This window comes from Chamaea fasciata, unplaced genomic scaffold (genome assembly GCF_029207755.1).
Source record: "Chamaea fasciata isolate MVZ Bird 193981 ecotype frontalis unplaced genomic scaffold, bChaFas1.0.hap1 SCAF_1, whole genome shotgun sequence".
Taxonomy (NCBI): domain Eukaryota; kingdom Metazoa; phylum Chordata; class Aves; order Passeriformes; family Sylviidae; genus Chamaea; species Chamaea fasciata.
This window is the reverse complement of record NW_027094086.1, coordinates 22,948,143-22,974,576: the sequence shown is the minus strand read 5'-3', so window position 1 is coordinate 22,974,576 and position 26,434 is coordinate 22,948,143. Positions and strand designations below refer to the sequence as shown.

Genomic DNA, 26,434 nt, shown 5'->3' with positions numbered 1-26,434 from the left:
TAACACCAACTACTAACTTTATGTGGAAATGAGGGGTAAAGGGCTTATGGTACACATGGATGTCTTGCCTCAGTCTTGATCTCAGTAAGTCTGAGATATACCAGAACTGTTGTCTGATAATTAGCAATATGGTATTGCTTTTTCCAGGGCATTCCTTTCCTTTTAAATACCTTATTTTATCATTCATAAAGGAAATACGGTGAATGACTGTGTTCCACTGCAAAAGCCAAATCTTTTGCAACTTGGGTGGTATTAAATTAAACCAGTATGCTAAGAGAACAATTATAATTGCTTGGCACTTTAGGAACCTCCTGTAAGTGCTAAGGCTATTAGACCCATTTAAAATCTTGATTGCAGAAAGAACTGTGTATTAATCTGTAAAATATTTCATCTATTTTCTAATTTATCATTGTTCCAATAAAATGGGCTTTTGAAATTAGAAATTACTCTGGAGTAATTAAATAATTTTAGTATGTTGCAACTTTTTATGAAGGTGGATTCCTTAAAAGGCTCATAGTTTAACATAGTATCTCAGTTATATTAGCCTTCATATGACCTTCTCTGTTTTTAATAAGGTAAAAGAAGTTTTTGAGACTAGTTATTTAATGAAAGGAATAGTCTGTAACTTACAATGTTTTCTTATAAGTTGTGCTATTAGAGTACCAGACAAATTTGACAGTACTTTACATACAATTCCTTCTACCTTTGCTCTGCTTGGGCTAGTGCTGTTTTGGCACAATGGAGCATTGTCTACTTCTAATAATTAACAGGAAGCATCAGATTTGCAAGGATTTTTTTGTTTCACATAGACCAGACACAAACCATGCAAAAATGCATCTGGGATAATACTGTTGGAGAGAGGGATGGAGTTGAGCAATTAGGCACAGTGCCTGAATGCAAATTTTCCTGGTAGTTTTAAGAGGGCTTTTGTATTATGTTTCTCATTAGCAATTCAGGCTATTTGAGTCTAAACAAACTCAAACTGGATGAAATCAAACCCCTTCTTCCAATACTGTTAGCCAGCTGTAGAAGAACATTGCAAACTTGGTGAATTCTCTGTCATTTTGAATGTTAAAACAAGACTTAGGTGTTCTTCAAAAAGTACAGTGTAATTCAAGCAGGAGGGATTGGCTTGATACAGGATACAAGATGAAATTCTTTGCCATGCATTACTCAGAAAGTGTGATGGTAATGGGTTTTGCTGGCCTTAAAATATCTGTGAATCTGACATTAAATATTACAAGAATTTTCATAATGAAATGCTTCTTTCTCACTTAAGCCTTGTCCGTTTCAGACTAGATTTTTGAATATCATAAACTCTCGTGTTTGATTTGTACAACATTTAGATAATCCTGATTACAGTTACAAAAATAGAACTATCAGTAACTTGCTGATCCCAGAGGAAATTTGAACTGTGAAACTAAAATTATTTGCAAAATGCTATCATACATTTCTAAATTTTGGAACACATTGCCAAATCTCTTGTTTTATTTCTAGGTATTCTCTTCAGTATCTGTGATGCATTTTATTTGGCAAAGTTTTCTTGGTGGTCACACGTGAAGAATTACAGCACATGGGTTAAGTAGCTAGTATTCCATAGCTCTTAAAATTTGTTTTCCAATAAACTTAGGCAAGACAGCTTTAAAATAATCTTATACTAATATTACAATAAATTAATTTGAAATACTGGCATTCTGATTGGCTTTTAGGATCCTAGAAGTAAAACTGCTCCAGTCCTTTCAGCCCTGTATTAGTATTATATAAGCTCATTAATCTAGTAATGAAAATTTAAATTGGGATGTTTAAAATAAAATCATAAATTCTAATGGCTCTTGCACTTTGTGGCTAGTGGACTTCTTTCTCTTATTTTTTCAGGCTTCTTCCTTTGAATATAAGTAAGGTTATATCTCTTCTTTACTTTTAGATGCGTACTCTTCAAAAGCTTACATGAGATGGATTGGCGTAAATTACCCTTTTAATAAATAGGTTCTTCCTGGAAGCATATGCAATTCCTAAACATCTCAAAAAAGTCAATAAATGTGCTTCTCCAACTCACCTTTTTAGCAGCAGAACATACTTTGTCTCAGAAAAGAAACACTGAAAATATCCAGCTGAGGATCTCATTCAGATATGGGGTGTGGTTGTTTTTATTCCGGCTGTGCCTCTGAGAGACATCTTAATTCTCTATTGTTTGCTGCTTCGGAAAGCTGAATTCTGTTTCTGTGGGTGGGAATATTCTTTTTCAGATGGAAGTATTTGCCATGTGTTGATCCTAAAAAAAACAAGTGTTCTACATTAACACACAGAGCTCAGTGTTAGCATGTTAAATAGGCATTTCGGAAGTACAGGTTAGTCAAACCTTATTCCTAGAACTGTCCTTGCCTTCAGTGAAGCTTATGCAAATAATGAAGTAAACAGAAAGAAAAAATAATAATAAAAAATTATTTAGTCAGAGTTCTGTAAGGATTTTGGAGTTGTTTGGCAATGGAAAAAATGAGGAAGTAAAATAAGATTCTCATCACAATTTATTTGTCTATTTTACCTTTAGAAATTTGACTGTATGAAAAATAAGACGTATTGATAGTATGGAAATGTTGTGAGATTTCTCACCAAAAGTATAATGACCTAAAATGGTTGTTAGGAACAGCAGCAGAAATATCTGTGGATTCATAGATTTAATTCCTGGAAAACAAATTGTAATGGCATCAGTATTAAAAGCTGAATAAAAATAAAGCATTCAATAGCATTCCAGGAAGACCACATGTAAACTGCTCTTGATGGGAGGGACAGAGGTTAAATGTATTAAGGTCTGGCTTGCAGCTCTCCAAGTACTTTCCTATATGAAGTCATATGATGAGTGTTTCTAATAGGATTCTTCAGGGCTTGCTTCATCCTCAACTATTTAGAGTTTCCATTGGTTTGGAGTCAAGTTTAAAATTACAGCAGAACACAGCTGATGTAATTGCTATATTGGAATGATAAAGAATGATGAGAACAAGCTCATCCAGCCAAGATGATTATGTCTCCTCTGGCAAGTTTGTTCACACCTTTCTTATTCTGGAGTCACAAACAGTGTAATATTTAGAAAACATCACTTCATTGGACCCATTGGCTGCCCTGTTTCCAAAGAGGCCCCTACATTACCTCATTGCCACAAGGTTTTGCTGGTGCCTCTTGCACAGCAGCTCCTGTTTTATGGAGCTGCTGGTGCATTTCCCACCAGTTCTGTGGCCATGGGTTGTCCTCTTCCAATACAGGACTTTGGTTTTGTCTTTGACGAATTTTCTGAAGTCCACATCAGGCTGCTTCCAGTTTTTGAGCTCCCTGAACAGCAGCTCTGCCTTCCAGCACACACAGCTGCTTCTTCCACAGAGTTTATGAAGACACAGGCCAACCCTGTCATCTGGATCATTTGCTAAGGATGCAAAGGGTGCTGGCCTGGCAGGGAGCTCTGGGTGTCACACCACTCATAACCAGCCACCTCAAACCCTGGCAACCCTTCGGGCCCAGCCATCCAGGCCATTTTTCACTCACTTTTATTCCAGTCCTCCATCCATAATTTTCCTGGGGACTGAGTTTTTCTAGTTTATAGTGCACAGAATCATCATAGGATTATAGAATGATACATGTTGAAAGGGACCTTAAAGATCATCTAGCTTCAACCTTTATGCCGTGGTCAGGGACACTTCTCACTAGGTCAAGTTGCTCAGAGCCCTTGAACACTTCCAGGGAGGGGGCATCCACAACTTCTCTGGGCAGCCAGTGCCAGTGCCTCACCACCCTCACAGTAAAGAATTTCCTCCTAACATCTAATCTAAACTTACTCCATTTCAGTTTGAATCTGTTTCCCCTTGTCCTGCCACTACACGCTCTAGTAAAAAGTCCCACTCCATCTTTCTTGTAGGCTGCCTTCAGGTACTGGAAGGCCACAATTATGTCAACCCAAAGGTTTCTCTTTTCCAGGCTGAACAATCCCAATTCTTTCAGCCTTTCCTTATAGGAGTGGTGCCTCTCCCTCCAATCAACTTAGTGGCCGCTTCTGGACACGTGTCTGGATCCTGCTGCTCTAGATTTTACAGCAGGTGTAACGTTTGCCTTTTTTCATCCCCTAATTGCCACAACTTTTCCTAGATGATAGAAAGCAACTTCCCAATGGCGTTGGCCAGCTCCCCCAAGCAATCTGTCCAGCATCGATTTTTATTTGGCCTCATTGGCTAAATAATTCCTAACTTCATTTTCCTATACCTTGGGCAGTACCTCTTCCGCTGTCTTTCCAATTCTGCTGCCATGAAGAGACCTGAGAGTTTTTCATTTTAAGCTACAGCAATTACTTAGTACTCTTTCACTGCTTTTTGTAGCTAATATAGCAAGTAATATAGTGCTTCAACAGCAATTTTCTCCCCAAAGTTACAGAAGTTTTACATGGAAAGGAGGCTGTAGAAACATCTCAGCTGACTCTGCAAAGTACACTGGAGATTTGAACCAAGTATGATTTAGATTCAGGATTTGAATACTTTTTAGTGACAGAATTTTAGATATTAATCAGAAAACTTGTTCCTTCATGAAGCAGCATACTTTCATTTGCAGGTGACATTTTAGGTGTAAATGTCTGAGGCCTTTGAAGAATGCTTTCAATAGTAGTCCAAACTGAACAAATACAAAGCTTGGAACTAATTTATAAAGACATCTTCCTCAAAGGAGCAGGTTCAAAATTATTCCAGTGGCAGCCTCTCCAGGACATTGTTAACATTTATGAACCACAGAATTGGAACCCTTCTAAGTGTTTGTCTTCAAAACTCATTCTACAGATTGGGTCTATAGTGCTACTGAATTTCTGAAGAGCAGAATTTATTGAATACCAATTTCTTTTTCCCAGAAATCCCTTTCCAGTGATATTATATGTGTTTTCATGCAACAATTTCAGTCAGTTCAGACATGGTCAATTCAGACCACAGAAAAATACTTAAGTGTGAAAGAAACTGAATATACATTTGTATTTTGTATTGGCAAATCTTCAAAAAAGGATCATAGGCTGCATAGAAATGCAAGAGAGAAGGTACAGGGTTACTGTTCTGTCTCTGACATAATCTGCCATAATCACTGAACAATTTATAGTTCCTCAGCTTCTCTAATGCTAACAGTTACCCAAGGGTTGCCTATGAGTTACCTTCTGTCTATACAGTGCAATAAAGAGGAAGGAGTCATCATTACCTTCCTAATTAAGCTTGTCCATCTTCTGCTGGAATCATCAGACCTTGCAACTATTTAGCACAAGAGCTTCACCTGAGCAAAAGTTGTAGATGAGTGTAAAGAAAAGAGCAGTCTAAGTGGAAGCATAAGCTTCCTATATATGTATTTTAGGGGCGCATAAACAAATCTGTCTGCAAGGACAAAGCAGAAATCTCAACAAGAGAAGCAGTTTATTGGAATTCCCCATACAAAGAGCCAGAAAGCCTAATAAAGATTTACTATACATCAGGGCCAGTCTGTCCACAGCTCTCAGCTGTTTTCAGTGCCCATGACAGAGTTCTGTCTCAATTGCCATGTGGAGCCTTGGAAATTCACCAAAGAAAATAGGCACTTTTGCAGTTCAGTTCTATTAATTATATAAATTATGAGCACTGATCTTCTGGGACAGAAGAATTTTTGCAGTTGTCACTGTTGTTTTTAAAGAAAGCTGAAGTAAAGAAGGCTAGGGATTTTCAGACTCTGCTCTCCAGACTCCTGAGGGATTGTGGATTACTCCTAAAAATGTACAACCTCATCTCCTACTAAGAGAACAAGTTTGTTGTCAGTGGACTTGATTATTCAGTTGTTGCCAGTTGGGATAATCCATGTAATAGAAAATGTTTATGGATTTAAAATTGGAAGCAGTTGAAAACCATTAATTTCTCCATTGTGGAGGAGAAAGAAGTTGTGCAGCTTGATTTCTCAATGGGTAGATACTCTATGCTACAAGCAAAGACATGGGAATTTAGAGCATTGGCATTTTACAGGTATCCCAAATTCCTCTGGGGATGTGCACAAGAACCTCACCTCCTGAAAGATACTGAAAATGACACAGAGTTGTTAATTAGAGATAGGAGACAGAAAAACTTAAATTCTCTGAGGACAAAGGGTATTATGAAGAATTCTACAGCAGAGTGGTTTTACCTGACCAACGATTGTCTCAATCGCCTGCCTGTTTTCCCCCAAATCCAAATCCACAGCAGCAACAACCAAAGTATAATGGGAGTTGATGGGAGCTGGCTGAGAAAAAAAGTGCTCAGTTGTCAGTCTCTGATCAGAGACATGTGAAGAAACAAAAACCAAAGCTATCACTGGTGAAGTCACAGAAGTGATTTTCAGGAATTTTTTTACCTTACATTCCTTAAATAGGTAACTGCTAGGGGAATGACTTTTAGCACTTTTTTACACACACATACAAATTGCAGTTTGTGTGAAATATTTAGAAGTGGGACATTTTTCTGATGTAAATCTCTTGTTTATAAAATAGAACACAGTTACTCCAGAAATTCGGTGTCTACTTGCTCTTTGCAGGGTTCACTTGGAATAGTGATCCTGAATTTCCCTCTGCCTTGCAGGCCAGACTTGGCTGGAGCCATGGGTCAAGCTAATCTTTTTCTGCAGAAAAAGATCTGTAGTCTGTTCAGCAGCTGTTTCAGAAAGCCACATAAACAGATGAGATTTCAAAGAACCACAGAGCTAGCAAGGAGGTTTCTAGAGAGCCTCTATCCATGATTCCAGCATGGTCTTGCTGATGTCTCTGTCATTTCTTTCACATTTGTTTAAGCTGAACCTTAAGACTACTGTAATGGAAACATTGTAGACCAGATGGCCTGTCCCAGTGCTGCTCTTAGTGCTTAGGAAGGTTTTTCTCCTATCTAACCTATTCCTGCTGCAATTTAAGAGCTTTAACTCTCATTTCTTTTCACTGTGAACCCAAAGACATGGTTACTTCTTTCCACTTGCAGCAGGCTTTTATGTGAAGTTGATTTTTTCCTTCCTTGGTGTGGTAGTTTATGCTTGCACCTACTGATCATTGTCTTGAGTTGTCTTTTCAAGTATCTCGTTGATGAACATCTCTTAACAAATTGTCATCATGCTCTCAGTGCCCCTATCATATGTCTCGGATTAGCACCATCTCATAGTGTAGGAAGACTCTATTGCTTTGGTCTATAATGAAAATAGAAAATAGTCTCAGGCACATATGGTGCCCCAATCTAAAGATGTTTCCATTTTTTACTCTCTGACTATATTTTTTCATGCAGTTTGGATCAACCTTGCAGTATACATAATTTCATTTTTCTCTTCCAGTGTCCTTAGTGATTAACATAACTTTGAACTTTTATATATATATTTTATAGGATCAGAAAATTAGTTCAAAGGGAGCCGTTACATACACCAAGGTTCTGGACCATCCTGCATTCTGGTAACATCTGGAGATCACAGTTCTTTGGTGCCTGACATTAAAGGCATTGATCCTAGATGTGTGTCTTGGGGTTTCTTCATAGACAGAATGCATTGGTGAAGTAGTTTCTCTCAGTAGATTAGCTTTTTTGTTAAGGAAAAAAGATACTGAGATGTATTCATTTATACAAAGATCTATTTTAATGAAATCAGAATAGAAAACAACAGAATTATTAATATTCCACTAAGAATAAACATTTAGATAAAATTTAGAGTGATGATAGATATCAATTTTTTAAGATTTTATTTCATGTATGTATTGAGTCAAGAAAATATGTGTGATTGGGGTATTTGTTTTTGCTGGTTTATGTCACTTTATGAGAAAAGTTTTATTTTCATTTGAGTTGGGGAAAAAAGCAGAATTGTGTCATTTGCTACAGAATGGAAAGCCCATTGTTTCCTTGTTCTGCCTTTCATGGTCTGCCTCTCCTATGGATTCCAGGAAGCTGCAGTTTTTGCATCATGTATGACTGCAGCAAAATAATATGGGTTACAAATTATTAGTTTTATCAAAGGAAACCCATCTTTATCCTGCACAAGCTGCTCTCTGGACTTTGATGCAGACAGGAACCAGGCTAGTTCCACATTTTATCTGACTGACCATTTCATTTAAGGTAGAATCCACCAACTAAACTATTATAATCTCTGGGGAAAAAAATGAAAACTGTAAGAGATACATATGTATAAACAACACCATTATATCACAGAGAGTAGCTATTCACCTTTTGTAATATAACCAGAGGATCATAGCATCAGCACTAACCAGCTTTAAGACACACTTCTCTGGACAAGATATAATTGAATGGAGGAAATCAGCATCACAAAATGTTTCAGAGACCAAGATCAAACATACATTTAATGAGGATGGAGCACTGGGAGAAAGGTCCAGCAAAGGCTGTCCAACACAGAGATATGAAGGCAAGCTCCTACTCAGAAAGTCCTTAATCTATTGTTGGCTGGACACGTGTACTGAAGGATGAGACCCTTTTTTTCCATTTTTTCTCAAAATATTGGCTTCTACCAAAGAGAAGGAAATAGGCTGAATCTTTGAGGTTTCCCCCAGTTCTTCTGGTTTTCTGTTTGTGTAGTGCTAGTCTGCATAGAGTCTAAACAATGCTAAATAATCTGAGTAACCAGGCTGATGATAGATGTTACAGTCAGTACCCTTTTAGATGCAGGAATGTTCTGTGAGTTGGTTAAAGTGTTAGATGAATTAGTTGATGAATTACTGATGAAGCCTTTGCTTTGAGCCTTTGTGTAAGGTAAATCCAGTGCTCTCATCCTGCATCGAGGTGCCTGCAGCTTCCTGCTTGGCTCGAGCTGAAAGGCAGTGTATGGCAGATGGGAAGGGAAAAGGGTAAGAGTGAAAGTGAAGTGGCAGGCATAGAGCTGTGGAAGGTCTTGGACTTTCTGCTTTCTAGGATAACTACTCATAAACAAAAGCATCTCATAGTTGATTTTCAGATTTAAGCCAGAGATAAGCAGGGAGGGTTAATAATACCAATTACAGTTATTGACTCCTTGTGCATTATTTCTGTTCTATGCTTTAAAAGTGCTAACTGAATTTGTGGGCAGATAAGACATTGCAGCAGCAGCCCATCATTTCCAAATTACAGAGACTCTGAGATAAGCTATATGGGTTTGAAACATATTTTTAAACAGTTATTAACCAACTGTCTTTTCATTCATACTGCAGAGCTGACTTGAGGCCTGCTATGTGTGCTACAGGTGTCACTGAAGGAAGTCTGTAGACAAATACTGCTGAAAGTTGGACAGTTGTATTTTTATTGCACCCAGGCATCGACTGGTGCATGTTGCAGCCTGACCTAGGCCCTTGCATCCATAGCAGCCACTGGAGAAAGGCACAGTCTTGTGGGCTGCTCTGTGTGCTCACAGAGTCTGCACTGGTTTCGAGCAAGTCATAGTGCAGTCTCATTTTGTTGTCTCTATTCAAAGGTTGCAGAAATTGATGATCACTAATGGCCAAAATCCCTCGTTTTGGCAAAGCTTTGATTAGCTCTTGGGGTGGGTTTTTTTCCCACTCAGAAGGACTAGGTAGATCCCTAAGATACTTGCACAGAACTGTCACTGCCAGCCTTGAAATTGGTATTAGTGCTTCAGCCACCATGACTCGAGCTTGGAACCACCAACTACATGAAATAGGTCGGGTTGAACTGGGCAGCTCTCACTCTTGCTGAGTTGCAGTGTGAGAATCACAGACTGATCATGTCAGGGCTTCAACATCCTGCTGCAGCAGCTTGTTTTCTTAGACAATTTTAGCCCTTCTGACTTCAGCTAAGAAACAGATTTCAGTGTGCAGCTAAAACTAATCAACAAGTTTTAAACATCTTAATCTTAAAAACAGCGCGAATTATACACATCTTTAATTTTAAATCCCTAAGATATGCTAAATGGGAAGCATTGAGAAAACTTAATTAGTCTGCCTGCTTCTTCCTGCAGTTCCTAATTACTATGGGTACTTTTCTTGTCCACCAACACTGCTAGCTAGATTTTAGGGCAGATGTTCTTGTGCAGTCATCATTAAAAGCACATGCGTTGGATTCTGTTGAAGCCTCCAAGTGCTCTGCATTTATGTCTTTTATTTCAGGATGCTTGGGGGGAAGAAGAGATCATCACACAGTTAAAAATGTCTTTTGCTTCCTGTATCTTTTCCATGCAGCTTCTCTCTTTCGGTCAGACAAATGGCTGCCAGGAAATGTGTTAAGGGTATAATGGTTTTGAGACATAATCCTCTGTTTTTGAGAACATTATCTCAGATTGAAAACTTTTTCACTGAGTATACTCAACCCAATGACAATTTCAATATCCCTTAACCCGAGTAATGACTTCATGTTTCTAATTAGAGAGCAAGAGGGAAGGGACTGCCTGTGGTTCCTGGAGCCTGAGCTAAGAGAGTGCTGAGGAACACTGTAATAATTTAACAGGTATGAGAGCTCCTGCCTGCTGAGCCAGCTCTCCTGCATCTATGGAAATGGGCAGAATCACTGCTTTGCTCATGGCTTGTGTCAATCCTCCCCAGCCAGACCTCTGCTGTTTTCACCTCCCTGAGCTCTTTGAGATGTGGTTCAGTCCTTGGCCCCAGCCCTCATTACATTTACCTGGGCAAAAACATCTGTCCCCCAGTTTTAGGTGTAGAGCATCATTTTTGCAGAAAAAAAAAAAAAAATTACGTGTTGCATACATATCCCCATCATGGATGCCATTATTCCTTGCCTTTTGCTGCCTTTTTTTTTCCAGGTCATTCTTTCTTTCTTTTTTTTTTCTTTTTTTTTTTTTTTTTTAATTTGCATTATGTTTTAATTCATTGAGATAGGGAAAAGTGTGGTTGCTCTTCTACTGTTTCAAGGAGTGAATGTTTGTTCACTCCATTTGCTAAAATAAATAGCGGTAAAGACACTCCGGGTGTCTCATCTGATTCCACATAAGCCTTGGGCTCTTGATACACAGCACAAAAATCTAATGATTGAAGTAGTTACCGTTGCCTTCTCTGCTACACCCTATTTTTCCAAACCCAGAGCCACCCTTGGAGTCCCAGCAGTAAACCCTGCTGGCAGTGGTGGGGGGTAATGCAGTCTGGCAGCCTGGAAACAGCTTAACTGTACTTACCTGGAATGAGTTACATACTTAAAATCTCACTTGTGTGGTTTTTGACCCTGAAAGAAATATGTGACAGGGGAAATATTCCCTTCTTCACTCAATGCATTCTAATTTCAGTGGCTGCATTTCCAAAAAGGTTGTGCTTTTCCTTCGCCTTTTCTGATGAATTTGATAATAGCTGAAGCTAAGGTCAGGCTACCCAGGACTAATGTAACCTACCAGTTTTTCTTCTTTTGTGTCAGTTCTTGTAGGAGAGGGAAGTGGAAACTATTCAACCAATAATCATGCACAATTATTTTGCAATGATGGGCCTTAAAGCAAAAAAAAAAATCCTGTCTTTTTTTTTTTCTTTTTTTTTTTTTTACTATCAGATGCTTGTTAGTTTTAAAGTGAGTATGTAAAAGTAAAGTGAGAATGTCAAAGTAAAACAAATATTGGCCAGAGTGTAAAAATTTTTCACTCAGGTTATTTTTAGGTAAGATTTATAATCCCAGTTTGACTATTTGTTGCAGTCCTTTGAATATATAGCCTGCCATTCCATTTAGCAAGTGTGCATTTGGCTCCTGAAAGGTTTTTAATTATGTGTGGGTTGGTAGATAGATGTGTATATATATGTTAATATTTATTTTTATGTATCTGCTCTTTAAAAAAAGTCTTCAATTTATGTATTTGAAAGGAACCAATTGTCTAATGATATTCTGGTGCTGAAAACTTGCATTTGGGGAGCGTGTCTTTCTCCTGTGGAAGGCAAGCATAGCAATCCAGAGATTAAGGAGTTTTTAAGGAATGTACTAAATTCTAGCTTCTCTCTACTAAAATAATTCTAATCATTTGGTAATAATGTTGCTCTGGGCTGCTAACAAACATCATCACTGGGTCTTTTTCTCCCTTGCATTAGTCTATAGGTGGTATTTGAATGTGGCACCGTAAACAACTGTACAAAACTGTGCTTGTCTTTGATTTCTTTGACTAAATCCAAATTGAAATTACTTCCATTTATACAGCTGTAAACATTGCTTTAAGTTTTAGCATGGACACAATACACCAGAAGGATGGTGGGTACTATTTAAAGTAATAGAGGCGTAGTAGCTTTTTAGTCTGTAGGGTTTGGTCACTGTTATCAAATCATCTGCATTTGTTGAATCATATGTAAAATGTTGAGTCTTTTGGAGTAGCTTAGAAATTTCTGTAGAAGTACATAATTTTTAATGAGCCCTTGCAGATTTTTATTAACAAATGGTGAAGAAATGTATATTGATCCTTGATTTCTGCAAAATTATGATTATGATTGAGATAATCAGATTGATTCTGGAGGATTTTCAAAGCTGTACTCAACAGCTTTGACACTCATGGCAGCTGGACTCACTGTCGCCTTGTTCTGTTTCTGTACACTTTCACCCAATCAGTCTTTGCTGTCCATGTTTTAAATGAGGCTTTCAACCATACAGCTTTAATTTGAACAAAACCAAAGTAAAGCTCAACTTCATAAGAAAACAGCATAGTAAAGCATAGAATGCAGTAAGCCTGTGTTTAAGGCAAATTCTATTTGTGCTTGCTGATGTGACTGAGGATCTTGCAGAGAAAGCAAACCCTTTTCAACTTAAAATTAATTGTCAGCTTCTAGCATTTTGACAAATGCATTTGCACTGTGACAGAATAGCAATTACAGAAACTCAAATTTACAGGTAGGAAGAGTTGTGCTAGTTAGGGACATTGATTTATTTGCTTTGTCTTCTTCTAGGATTAGTTCTGCTCTGTGGATTAGCCAGAGCCCACATACGAGTAGTGATACACTGCAGAGTCAGATCAGGTGTAAGGAATTTCTCTACTTCCTTACTTAAAGGACAGAAATTCTTTGATTTCCCCCTTTCTTTTTCTAATGAAGCCCCATGTAATTTCATGGAACATTAGAACAGAGAGATTCTGAGATTGTGAAGAACAGTGTTGCAGCAATTGTCTTCACTTGTACCTTAATTATTTTTATCTTTCTTTTTTTAAAAAAAGTGTTGTTCTTTTGTAGTTTTGCTGACAAAAATATGCAATCTGTTGCTTAAAATATTGAATAAATAGTAGCATTCCTGCTACTTTGTGTTCATCATCCATCGGATAACATGATTTTAGACTAGAGCAGAAAGGTTTTGTGGTTCTCTGAACCCTAATCCCAAGGGGGGCTTGCAGCTGAGGTGTCCTGCACTATAGGTGGGCCAGCTGAGAAAGGTGTGAAGGGAGCAGTGTCGGTGCAGTGCTGTGCTCCATTTCACATGCCTTTTGCAAACCCCTGAAAGTGTCCCTGGACCTGTACGCTTTGTGGCTCGCTGAACCCCAACCCTCAAGACTGAAAACTCCCTCATTTGGACAGCCTTGAACCTTGCAATAAGCTTTGAACTTTGTTACAAGAACATCTCAGCATTTCTGTTACTAATGAACCAGCTAAATATACACTGGTTTGGAGATCAAATGAAAAAATATTTCATCACCAGTATCTAGAGCACCTAACATGTTATGAAATAACTTACTGATTTAAAACTCAAGTATGCATTACTCAAGTAACCACAGATAATTTGAAGGATATTTTATTGTTGTAGGCATAGTATATTCTTCCAGTTTTGTCTTATAGTCCTACATCTAAAATCCATCATGAACTTGAAGAGTTTGATACTCTCAGTGGGGTGCAAAAATAGAGACAGTAAAACCATTGGTCATCCTGTGGGCGTGGTTGAATAAATGCAGTTTTGGTTTCTGTGATATAAAATACAACAGACTTGTAGTGTGCTTAGGAAGTGTTTTGCTTAAATTAGGTGACTTGTTCAGTGGTTTGGGATTTTTTTTCATAACTAGTTAAGCACCAGAATATTTATTAACTGGCTCTTTTCACCACCGTATGGGCAGAAGGGAGCTCTGCTTAGTTGGGTTCTATGAACACTGGCATTTCTACTAGTGGACTACTTGGTGGGAAGGCTCCTACAGGAATTTTGTGATTAAACATCCATCTGTAATCGTATTGAGGAGGGAAGGCTAGAGCAAATGAGAACCTGTGTGTTTCCTCTCTGTCTCCAGCATCCTCTGGAAAAGCAGGCCTAAAGGCTTGCTTTAAACTGATTTGTGAGTTTGGCTTAGGGAATAGCTCCATTTCTTGTAAAATACAAGGAAACTTCCTGAATGGATTGAAAATGCAAATGAATGCAGACAATTACTGCAAACAGAAATGCTACTCAAAATCTTGACAAATGGGTGACTTTCATGGTTCTCTCTCCCCACACGTGACATTTAAACAGTCTAGGGGGTGTTTCTTTCCACAACTTTTCTGGAAGGTGTTGGAACGGGGTGGAGCAAGGGTCTAGCCCTAGGTGATAGCAGGAAGCTCTTGGGCTAGCAGTGAATGTTGAAGAAAGCACTTCAATAGTTTGGGTTTCTAAGCAACCTTATAATGTCAGCTACATGGTGCAGTTATACAGAGAGTATAGAAACACAGAAATGCATTTGGTCAGGAAAGATGGTTCAAATAGGTCCCAGTATTCACTTGACCCTTGTGTGTGACATTTAAAGCTTAATGACTTTAAAATAAATTGCATGCTCAATATTTAACTGCTTTACTGAGCTGAGACATAAACAAACACATGAAAAAGAATTATAAATTTGAGAAATTGCTGATTTTGCAATGACTTTCATTCCACTTACAGTGTTTAAAAGAGAATGCAAAATGTAAGGGATTTATAAATCCAATAATCACTTTTACAACTCTCAACTTTTTAAGTTGTCTTTGCATAACATATGTAGGCATATACTTTTAAAGAAATCACAAATTAAATAAATTATATTAAAATATACACAATACATACAAACATAAACAGGCATATAGTACAGGTACATAATCCTTCTAAATTTATATGCTCTAAGTAGGGAATCCCCTAAATAATGATCTGTTTTGTAGTTAACAAGAGTGGTCACAGAGCCAAAACACAAAATACAAAAGTAATTCAGGAGTCTATGTTGCTTTGGAAGAAAGAAGTCATGCCTCACAATCTAGTCAGGCATTTTCAGAAGAGTTTGTAACCATTTTTGTAGCTAGATCTGGTCAGTAGAGTACAGTGAAGTCATCAAAAGCCCCTGGATCAAAGACTATAGAGTAAGAATGTACTGTGAGATGAGAGGTATTTCCCTCCTTCATGGTAAATACCTGATTTTAAAAAGGTAGAAAAAATTGTCAGTCTTGTTGATGGAGAAAGTCTTTATTAGGCTGCCCAGTCACTTTTTTTTTTCTTTTTTTTTTTTCTTTGTCACTTTGGATGTTCACAAAACTCCCTGTTAGCTGCAAAGGGAGTGAACAGCAAGAATAGCAAGTTGGCAAAGTCCCCTTCAAATATCTGGTATCAAAACTAAAGCTGACTGTGAAAATGTGAGAGTAATCTTATAGTAGAAAGTATCTAAAGAATACAACAACCAGTGACATTTTTGTGTCAATAAATGTGGAGCGATGCAGTATAGGAGCTATGGATCCAGAGCAACAGGATGTTATCTTCAAGAAGAGTGATCTGGGAATCACTGTGGATAATTATCTGAAATTGTCCAGTCAATACCCAGAGAAGGTAAAAAACACAGTGTTTCATGCAGCTGAGGAAGGAAGGAAAAGAAAAAATGGAGAAAGCATCCACAGAAGATGTGTTGTGGTGTGCTGCAGTCACATCACGAGTCCATTCATGTGCTGGTGTTTGCAGGCAGTAATGGGCTTCTCATCTCAAGAACAGTGAAACACAATTAGAAAAGGGAGAAGAGTCACCAGAAGCCTGCATCCTCAGAGATATTGAATAGTTTCTGCAAGAGAAGGATTATTCAGCTTGGGAAAAAGCTGCTTTTAGGTTAGTGTTAGGTGTGATTAAACTGTATTAAGCCTCCAGTGGTATGAAGCTGAATGAAAAAATGGAGGATGCTGCTCCTACAGCTCACGAAGTGAGAACTGTACTGAGCCCACGCAAAATGCTCAGGCACACCATGCATTGCCACAGGGAGCTGTGGGCAGAAGTGTAAAAGGGTTCAAAAATTAGTGATGAGTGAGCCTGTGGAGGATCTCTCCATCCCAGAGAGTGAAACAGCAAGTGGGTCGTGTCTAGGCAGCATCAGCTAGGGAGACTTAGAATTTTCTCTTTTTTTATTAAAAAAAGAACCTTGACAATTTAAGATAGAGGTTGGATGAATGGAGGAAGAACTTCCAGTGCTTTTTATGGCTGAAAATTTATCTGGGGTTTTATGGGTTTTCTCCCAGTCAAGGGCTGTTAAGGATATCATTTTAGAGCCTGGTCAACCTGTGCTCTATGGAGCAGCACTGCTTCATTCCCTGACTCCTCATTTCACAGCATTTCATGCAAGTTTAGGTTGGCTCCCCTGCTGTCACTGGTCCTCTGATGCAATAAGTGAAAGGTTAATGCATTGCAAAAGTAACTGTGATAATCCTGAGCTGTAATTTAGTCTGTTCAGTTTATCCACAGGATTAATTCTGAAATGCATTAAGCAAAACAAGAAGTAATGCAAACTTCATATTGTCTCCCTTACACTGTTGTCTCATTTAATTAGTCACTGAAACAACCAACTGAAAACTTTCCCTCTTTCTTGTTGTTTGAATCATGAATTTTAAAGACTTTTGAGAGAGTGACTCAGGAGGTGAAACAGCAGGACTTCTGATGTTATTTATAAGCTCTGTACTGGAAACTATTTCAGTGTCGGTAGCCATGAAACTCAAGCAACTTAGCCTGTAATTTCATCATTTGAGACTAAGTGACAGGAAAACGAATGCTGTCAGTGCCCCACTAAACAGCATTAGCACTCTCCATTGCCTCTGCTTACTTGAAAAATGGATAATTAAATAATTGGCATTAAAGCCAGCTGTCAGCTACAGGTTATCCCACAAAGGAAAAGGTTAATATGAGCACCAAAATACATGCAAGAGATGCCTGCAATAATTGGGTTTTCATTACAAGTAGTAGTTTTGCAGGCTGAGGTTAGGCAGGGGCAGCACACAAAACATCTGTACAACACCTAAAACAAGCAGTCAAGCACTCTACAGCAAAAGAGCTGTTGAGGCACTGATGGAGCATTCCAGCCAACCCACCCTAAACACAGCTACCATTGCAGCAGATTTACTCCCTGACCGCTTGAGATTTGTGACTATGCTGGCTTTTAGAAAGGCACAAAATGAAAATTAAAAAAAAATAAGAATTTGTGTTCCTATTCCTATCTTTCATCCATTTTTTCTTTTGTAGGTCTTTGGCACATATCCTTTGAAGGAAAAGCCATGTGTCTTCTTACTTCTGCCCTGAAGTTTTGACCTTTCAAAATGTGTGAGGCAGAAATGCTCCAGCTATGAGAAGGGAGAGGCTATGGATTCTATTACTGGGTGTGAGGAATAGAATGCTCTTAACTTCTGTGTTTATGCTTTCCTGGTACATACCAGTTTTTGACTGCATGGCAGATTTTTGTATGTCCCTTTGCCTCTTTTTTCATAATTTTTGAGTACTTGATGTAAAAGAAAAAGACATGTATATTTCATCAGGACTTGCTTTATTTTTAAGGTGTTATAGATTTTTAGTACATTCCTGAATAATGGCATGAAAAAGGTCTGAGATTAGAATAAACATTAAAATTAAGTAAAAGCATTTTTCCTGTTTCTTAAAGAAAAAGCAGAAAACAAAAGCAATATTTAATAGATAGGAAAAAAGGAAGCTGTCTTTTATAGCCAGGGAAATCACTGCAGAAATAAAAATAAGGTTTCAGATTAGGCATTTGATGTCTTGACATCTTACTACAAGCAATACCTTTGATAGCATGTAGGTTTGTCTTGACACGAAGGTGAAGCTCAGGCAGGTGCTTGGAAGATGCAAGCGAAGCACGTGTTATATGTAAGTCCTTTCTATTTGTATTTTGGAACCATTGAGCAAATTATGGCTTGTTACGTAAGGCATTTCCAACTTTGCTGTTAAAAGGTAGTACAGCTTACTCAACAGGAGACTGGCCTCAGCTCAGATGTCTGGCATCTATTCCTTTCTCAGCTGCTGTGAGAAAATGAATGTGTCGTTTCATCTCTGCATGCCCCTTTCATCCTTCAGTCCCTCTTGTCTGTTTAGTGTGTATGCTCTTTTGAGCTGGAATCTTTTCTCTTTGGAGAGGTGTATATATACTGCTTAAAATAATGGAGTGGCAGCTCTGTCAGGTCCCCTAGGGACTACTATAAAATGAAACCTGAAAAAGTTACACACTCTTTCATAAATCATTAGCATATTAACTTCACTGTATAAGGCAGCGTATTTGCAGAGGTCACTATCCCAAAGATCTAGCTGTAATATTGAAGACAGCCAGGACACCCAAGAGAGGTTATAGAAACAGTGGTGATTTTCCCATTGTATCTGAAAGATTCATGGCATAGCTGTGAAGGTTACTTGAAAGAAAAGACGACTGGGAAGCTATTGATAGGACTCCATAGCAAACATGTACTGACTCCACAACTCACATTTGACTTCCTTTGTCAGCTGAGTGCTGTTTGGTGTATAAAAAGAAGAGAAAGAAAATGTAGGGAGGAATGCAGTGCAAAATGTTTTAAGATGTAAAATTACTCTGAAGTGACTCCATGCTTTCCCCCTTGACGATATTTGTGTTTTATGGAAACTGCCTTTGTTATCATTCTGATAATCATTATCTGCTTTTGCAGTCGTTGTTTGCACAAATGACAATAATTTGAGTGCTTAAGTATCTGGCAAAAGAGTTTAATTCTAGTTATGACTTATGACAGCAATGCTTATGAAGGCAGTAATGCCTGACAGAGTGACAAGAAGCAATGGTCATCATTGACATGTCCATCATTCGTTTTGTGGTTCATGCATTCTTTTACCTCAATAGGAGCTTCTCATCTTCTTAAGCTGGCAATAAGACCTTTGTCAGTTTATTAATGTGTGAAGAATTGGTGTTTGATACAAACACATTGTAAGGCAAGTCAATACTTATCATCAGTTAATGAGTATTTGAATTGGGCATTTCATGCTGAGATCAGAAGCTAGAAGGGATGGACCATTTTTCAGAATTCCTCAATGTGTGTGTATTTTCATCAAGACACTCTTACATAGCTGATTACTAAAAATACAGTATCAGTATGAATTACCAAAGCAGCTGCTTTTACCTGCCTTATGCAGTGCATCAAACCAAGTAACATAGCTGGTTATGCAGAGGATCATCAAATGAGTTCTAGACAGGAATGAATTTGAAGAATATATTTTACATTGTCTTAATTCTAAGAGGTGTCTGAAAGACCCAAGGCACCACGGGTTAGAGTGCCACAGAATGGCTGAGTTTGGCAGGCACCCCTTGAGCTCGCCTACTCCAACTCCCCTGCTTAAGCAAGGTCAGCTGCACCAGGTTGCTGAGGACCATGTTCTGTCAGGCTTTGAATATCTCAAAGGATGGAGGCTCTGCAGCCTCTCTGGGCTTGTCCTAGTGTTTGACCCTGGGGGATCACCAGTGGCACAAGATAGCTGCTTATGCAGTAACATGCATTAAATTAGTTAACTAAACTGTGCTAAAGAGGGTTTTCTGTCACTTTGTAATGGTACTATGAATTATCTTCATATTATTTTATTGAAGCTGTAAATTATTAATTTTCTTCAGTTTTTAATTTTCAGTATTTTTCATGCATTCAAGTAATATGTACAGCATTTTTGGCAGCGGTTTTTAACATTCCCTGTTTTCATGCCACAGCACCTATTATATCCAGCTAGAAGCACTTTCTCACTGATTTCCTTTTTGGTCAGCAGTATTCCTCATGTGACTTGCATTGCTGTAAAAGTGAACAGACTGAAAAAGGACAATTAAAGAGGGTTGTTTGGCAAACTTCGGGTTTTTTTTCTTTATAGCTGCTCTGCAAATGCAGGAAAAAGAGCAAAGTGCATGAAATGTGACAGTGTAGCACCTAGCCCGTCTCTTGCTTTTGGTTCCACCTGGAAATCAGAATTAGATATATGCTACACACTTACATAACACCACCCAACTGAGGGTTTTTAAGTAGTTAATTAAAGCTTACAGACTCCTTCAAGCCTGTATGCTGTTCCCTTTCTAGGTGGCTAGCATGGACATGGGTGAATAATTTACAGATCTTTGAGCCATGGCTCCTCATCTGTTTTACTTGACTCCTAGCTTGGTAAAAATAAGCATTTGTTTGCTTATTGACTGTTGTTCCTGAGACAAATGTTATACAACAACAACAACAAAAAATTATGCTCACAGCATTGCTTGTTCTGTTAGTTTTTTAGAAAATAGGCTGTAGGTCCCCATGGACGTTACTGAGGTAACCCAACATGACTGCAGTCTGCAGGGCCCTGCAGAACTTCCCTCTTCATGGTCATCTGCAAGGATTGGTCTCAGCCCCGGATGCATTTACTGGTGAAAGGGCACTCGTCAGTATCTCACTTCAGCCTGGCGACCTCTGGCAGCAGAAATGTCTGCAGGCAGCTGACATCAGCTTGGAGGAGTCTCAAGTTTGAAGCAGGAGACTTCCTTGCAATGAAGATTGCTTGCAGTCATATCTGTGCCCCAGAGTGCTTCATGTCCAGAGGTTTGCATAAGCCCTCAGCTGTAAACTCTTCTTGTGCTCAAAGCCAAGAACATGGATTTTCACTTTTGTTTCTAATTAAATAGGATAAAACTGTTTTCTTAGGGTCTTTGCCATAGTCTCTCAAGATGTTTGCAGGTCACTGGCTTCAGTGCTAGCCCACATGACAGGGACAGCATGGCCAGTTTGAGAAACTTTTGATTTTCTTGCACAGTAATTGCTTGATGTCAAAGTCAATAATTTTCTGATTTATAAAATCAGTTCAGAGAAAAAAAAATCTTTTCCAATGTTTCAGAGAGTTAAACATGACAAAGCAAAGGGTGTTTGTTTTTTTTTCCACTCACAGGAATAAAGTGCTATTCTGCAAATCCATAGTTACTGTGATTAGTGAAATTTCTACAAAAACTCTGAGCAATTTTTGTCTTGAGTCTTACAGAAGTGTTCAAAAACTATAATGGGCTTGCTTCGACAGCTTAACTTGTAATGTGTCTGTAGTGCAGAAGTCCATTGGTTAAAGAACTTATTGTTTAATCCTTTTATGATTGCATATATTTAAAAGGATTCAGAAGAAAATTTTAAAAGTGAGTATGACTTGACATAAATTTAATGCTAAAATTATTAGAACATAATTCAGTGCCTGTAACCTACCCAGCGACTTCTGCGGGATTGCAATGCTTCAAGTCAGGAGCAAACAGGTCATTTAAGAACAAAAGAGTTTCTTAAAATAAAATCAATCACAATACTGTACAACCTTAGGCTGTAGCATTTGGTCTTTCTGCTTATCATCTTTCTGCTTATCATGAAGGGATCTTCACCTTGGATGGAATTAAAATGCATTTACTTTCTATTCCTTTTCTCTAAAACAGCAGTGAACTGAGCCATCCAAGTCAGTCCCCATTACAGCTAGAGAAACATGCCTGTTACCCAGAGGGAGAGCTGGACTCCGTTCTGAATGATTGTTTGAGTGATCAAATGATATGTATTATAGGAATGTACAGTTATGCTGTGGGAAATTTTGCTTTCATTCTCTTCAAAGGCTTCAGGCATCTCAGGAAAACCAAGGAAAACCGTAACAGTAAGTCTTAGGAACACATATGAGTTTATCAAAGCCCTCATCATCTAATACTGATTTCCACTGCATGTAAATAAATATATGAATAATTTATGTACTTCATCTTTATAGTCAAACAATCCTGGGTTGTTTGGGGTTTTTTTCCCTCTTACTTGGCATGGCAGGAGTATCCTCAGTCTGTGTTTTCGCCTGGAGCCCATAGCTCTTACTTGTGAATTCACACCAGTTCTCGGGGTTTGTAGACCATGAAAGGAGTGCATCTTGTGCTAAGTGGGTCCTTCCCTGGGAGCTGTGCACCTCTTAGCCCTGGCCAGGGGGCAGGACCAGGAAGGAATCAGTGCAAAGAATTGCAAGCAGTGAATGCGTGTGGTGAGGGAAAATATCAAATTTACTTATTTTCAAAATCTAATGTGGAATTCTGTTAATGGTGGAACGGTTGTTGACATTACAACAAAGTGGATGGAGGCTGATAAAACTGGGGGAGAGGCACAGGTAGTCACTGAAAAAGAAGGAAATTCAAGGGAATAGGGGGTTAAAGAGGGTCAGTGGGCACTAGAGCAGAGAATAGCCAGGGTACTAATTCTCTGCCAGCATCTCTGCTGCAGCTCCTTGTTGGGTGGCAGCTTTTCCAGCTGATCTTGGCTTTGGTCTGCCTGGAGTGATGCCTTCCAAGCATTATTTGTGCTCCCTGAGCCCACCTGACTTGGGGAGAAGTAGTCTTTCCCTTCCCATGCGGTCCCAGAGGGAATCAGTTGTTCCTGAATGGGAAGAATGGTGATTTCACTCAGCTTGCTTCTGACCCAGCTGATGAGGACTCCTGACTGTGAGAGGAATGTAGTCCTGGGCTACCTGGGTTACCCCAGATTAGCTGCAAATTTGTTCTGAAACAGCACATCCTTGTGATGAACATTCCAAAGTGTTTCTCAACACAAATAACAGCAAGGAAAGGATTCATAAATCAGTTGTAACTCATCAGTGGAGAACAGGGGAAGCTGCTGCTGTGGAGTTACTGTAAGGATTTTCCTGCTTGAACTCTGTTAGTTTCAGAAGAAAATGGATGCATACTGTTGCTGAGGAAACGAGTCTCCCAGGGGAAGGTTGGCTTTTCCCCAGTGTGAAATTTTGCTGCCTCATGCTCACATGAGTCAATTAACCTAAAACCTACACACTGCACATGGCACAGCTCTGTACCATCACAGTTATTTTATTTCAAATATATTATGAATTTTATACAGTTACATGTGGCTTTAATAATAAACAGCCCAGGAACAGATTCAAGTTTATATTCCTCTTAAAATATTTTTATTCCTATAATGGAACTTTGCCCACTTTTCTCTGTAGGTGCCAGTTTGCATGATGACATCAATAAATACTTCTGGTTTCATCATTCTCAAGGGGACACGATGACAGTTCAGGATCCAAACCAGATGAATCTCTGTGCTGCTGTTTGGACTGTTGTGTCCTATGTAATTGCTGACATGGAGAATATGTTGCCACGGTAATAAAACAGCAAGAAAGAAGATTTCTGTTCTTCAGTAAAGATTGCAAGTCCACTAATGCATGTGGACTACAGCTGCAGTAAATTCTGCTACCCTTGATTTTCTGCTTTATTATCATATCTATTTTCCTCAAACACACTCTCTTTTACGTATTCCTGCTTCTTTTTGCTGTTTTGATCTCTTCCATTTGTGATTCTCACTTAAATGTATTCCTTTAAGTACTTCTTAAATTTCAGATGAAGATATGATACCTCTTTGATGTAATAACCATTTGTATGCACAGTGATCTTGTGCAGCAGAAAAAAATATACCAAATAAAGTTTTTGTGTCAGAATACTTAGTGTATTGATTTAGTGTACACATTTACTGGTTTTGTTTCTGTCTTCCATTCTACTCATTGGAATTATGTACTATTAACCAAACAGCCCTTTCTTTTCACTTTTTTAAGGTAATACTGTAGTTTCTAGAAATTTTCTGGTTATAGGACAAATTAATCTTGTCTTTTTTAATGGTAATATATGGTAGAATGGGCAAATAATAGTCAAAATGTTAAATAGCATAATAGTTTTTTAACAGTTCACTCAGAGCTATTTAGCCATACAAAACTCAGAATAGTTTTCCGATAGTTCACTCTAATAATAGTTCACTCAGATCCATTTTTATATCTTATGAGAGGTTCTCCTAAGACTAAGATAAACCAGGGCACAGAGGATAGAAAGCCAACAGAGGACTCCCAGCTCCCCTGTGTTTTTTGGGGCACCTCCTCTTGAAAAGCCATGTGTGCCTTTTTCTTTCTCATGGAAGACTCGCCATAGTGACAGGCAGAGAATTTCATGTGGCAGTCTTTCTATGAAATGCCATGTTTCAGAAACAACACACAGCTGTGATTCGTGACCTTCAGTACTTGCCAGCTGGTATCCAAACAAAGTGTAAAAGCAGATTTGGATTCAGAATCCTGAAGCCATTCCTAGCTGCCCCTCACTTGCAGGGATGGTCTCCCCTGCTGAAGCTGGGCTAGAGGATGCTGGTACAAATTTACTTTGATGGAGGGATTAACCTGGGAGTTTGATTCTTACATACTTCGTTCATTTGGGGATTGGGGATTTTTCTTGCTTACTGAGATTATGAATATTCAGATGAGTTTCAGGCATATCTGTAGTGAAGGTATAACTGGTCTTGGAGAATATTTTAAGGTATATGATTTCTGCTCATTTCCTTGTGACGTGATCCTTGTTTGTGATTTTAAATTTTACAACAAGCAAATTTAGTGATGCGAATAACTGCTGCAATATAATCAGCACCAAATAACTAATGTTACGAACATGGAGTATTAAACCGAATAGCAGGCAGTCCCTAGTGCTGTTAATCAGTTCTGGTGTTGAGCAATAGCTGAATAATGAGCAATTCATTTTTATAGAATTCATAATCATGGTATCTGTTTACTGTGATAATAGCTGTTTTCCATCAAATTTATTAACTATTTCAATATTCCCTCCAAATCATTTCAAGAGCATAAAAGCTGCCTGGAGATACTGTGCTCTATCTTTTTAAAGGAACAATATTGAAATAAAGTCAGCAAAGATTTCCTCTGCTTTCAAGGCTTGATGCCTGTGTTTCTTTTTGCTTGACAAGAGCATAGTCAGTGGTGCTCACCACTGACAGATCTTCAGCTGTCTCCAAATCCAGCCTTTTGTCCTTTACACGATGAGACTGACTGTTTCCTGAATTGTTGTTCCATATTGTTTTCCCTCAGGGTATGAGGCTTTGTACATCAGAAATTCAAAAGGATGTTCTGTGAAGTTACCTATATTGTTGCAAATCTTGACCTATGCTCTCTTGGAAATGGTGTTTATTTGTGTTTTCCTTTATTGCCTCAAGTCAAACGGAAAATCTCTGGAGTCAAGAATACACCTCTGCAGAGGAGAATAACACTACAAGTGTGCACATGGCACCCCAGCACATGTCAAGAAGTGCTTGTCAACTCCTAAGTAGGAAAATTAACTATTCCCAGGCCAAAAGCAGTACAACTATGTAAGATGACTGTAAAAATTAAGAACATGAAGCCCCTGAAGAAAATGTAACCTTCATGTCTGCTTCAGATACACAGCTCAAGAGAGAAGCAACAGTTTTGGAAAAAAAAGTTCAAAAATCAAAATTGCCATGTTATTTTTATAGAAATGATGAAAATAAAAATATTTGATTTCTGAAATTGAAAAACAAATGGGTTTTTTTTACTCATAAAACTAAATTTCATTAAATTAAGACATTGTCTCTGATTCACCCTTTTTTTTTCTGATGTGTATTAGTAGACCTAAAAGTTCATCTGTCCATAGTATTCTCCTGAATATCTGCCTGTTCAGATGTACCTCTCTCAAAAAATTGCCATAAATGAGGAGATGCTAATAAATTTCTTTTCTTTCCCAGTGGGATTTTATACCATCTATGCAATAGCTTATCTTTACCACTGCTCAGCGTAGCAATTATGCTTTTCCAATTAGTGGCCATTAAACATGTATCACTTGGTCAATTTTCAATTCAAGAGCACTTCTGAGGTGATCCAGGTAAGCCAACATAACTTTGCCTTCCACTCACATGCCATTAATCTTTGAGAATCTTCTTCAACTTTTAATTGAGAAAGTAGTAGCTTACGACATTATTTATATTACTATTATTGTGAGGGTCACCTGCCATAAATCTGTGTTTATCATAATTTGATAATGTTCTAGGTCAAAGAGACCATGGGTACATTTCCCTCCAATAAGCATTTGGGGTTTTACCGTCGAAGATCTGTGCAGTGAGAGCTGAAAAAAAACACCACTAGTACTTAAATATATGTCAAAAATGTAAATTTCAAATAATAATTTTCCTCAAGGTATTACAAATCTCTTGCATCTGCTGAGAAGGGAGGCCCCTGGGTAGCCTTCCTATCAGCTACAACTCGGAGCTTTCAGACATAGTTACAGAGGGACGAGGCCAATACATAATTCATTTGCCTGACTAGACTATAGTACAAATGCTGATGAAAAATCTGTTTTCAATACTGCATAATGTAATGTAAGTAATTTTGTCAGTAATAAAAGAAGAATTGCAGGGTAGGCTTGCTTTTGTCCTTCATTGTGCCAAGACAATACTGACATTTCACTGTCTCTTTGAATGATTCTCTTCTATGTGTTCTCACAAGACTTTTAT

General features: G+C 38.3%; 1 protein-coding gene across 2 annotated transcripts in view; it reads left to right on the top strand.

The window, feature by feature from the left end:
- Positions 1-25,477, top strand: part of CPQ (carboxypeptidase Q) — a 158,831-nt gene extending 133,354 nt beyond the window's left edge. For both annotated transcript variants that reach the window (XM_066178202.1, XM_066178211.1), the window contains exon 8: positions 23,088-25,477. In XM_066178202.1, coding sequence (XP_066034299.1) covers positions 23,088-23,248 — 161 coding nt within the window. In that variant the 3' untranslated portion in view covers positions 23,249-25,477. The remainder of the gene's footprint in view (positions 1-23,087) is intronic.
- Positions 25,478-26,434: the final 957 nt, after the last annotated feature.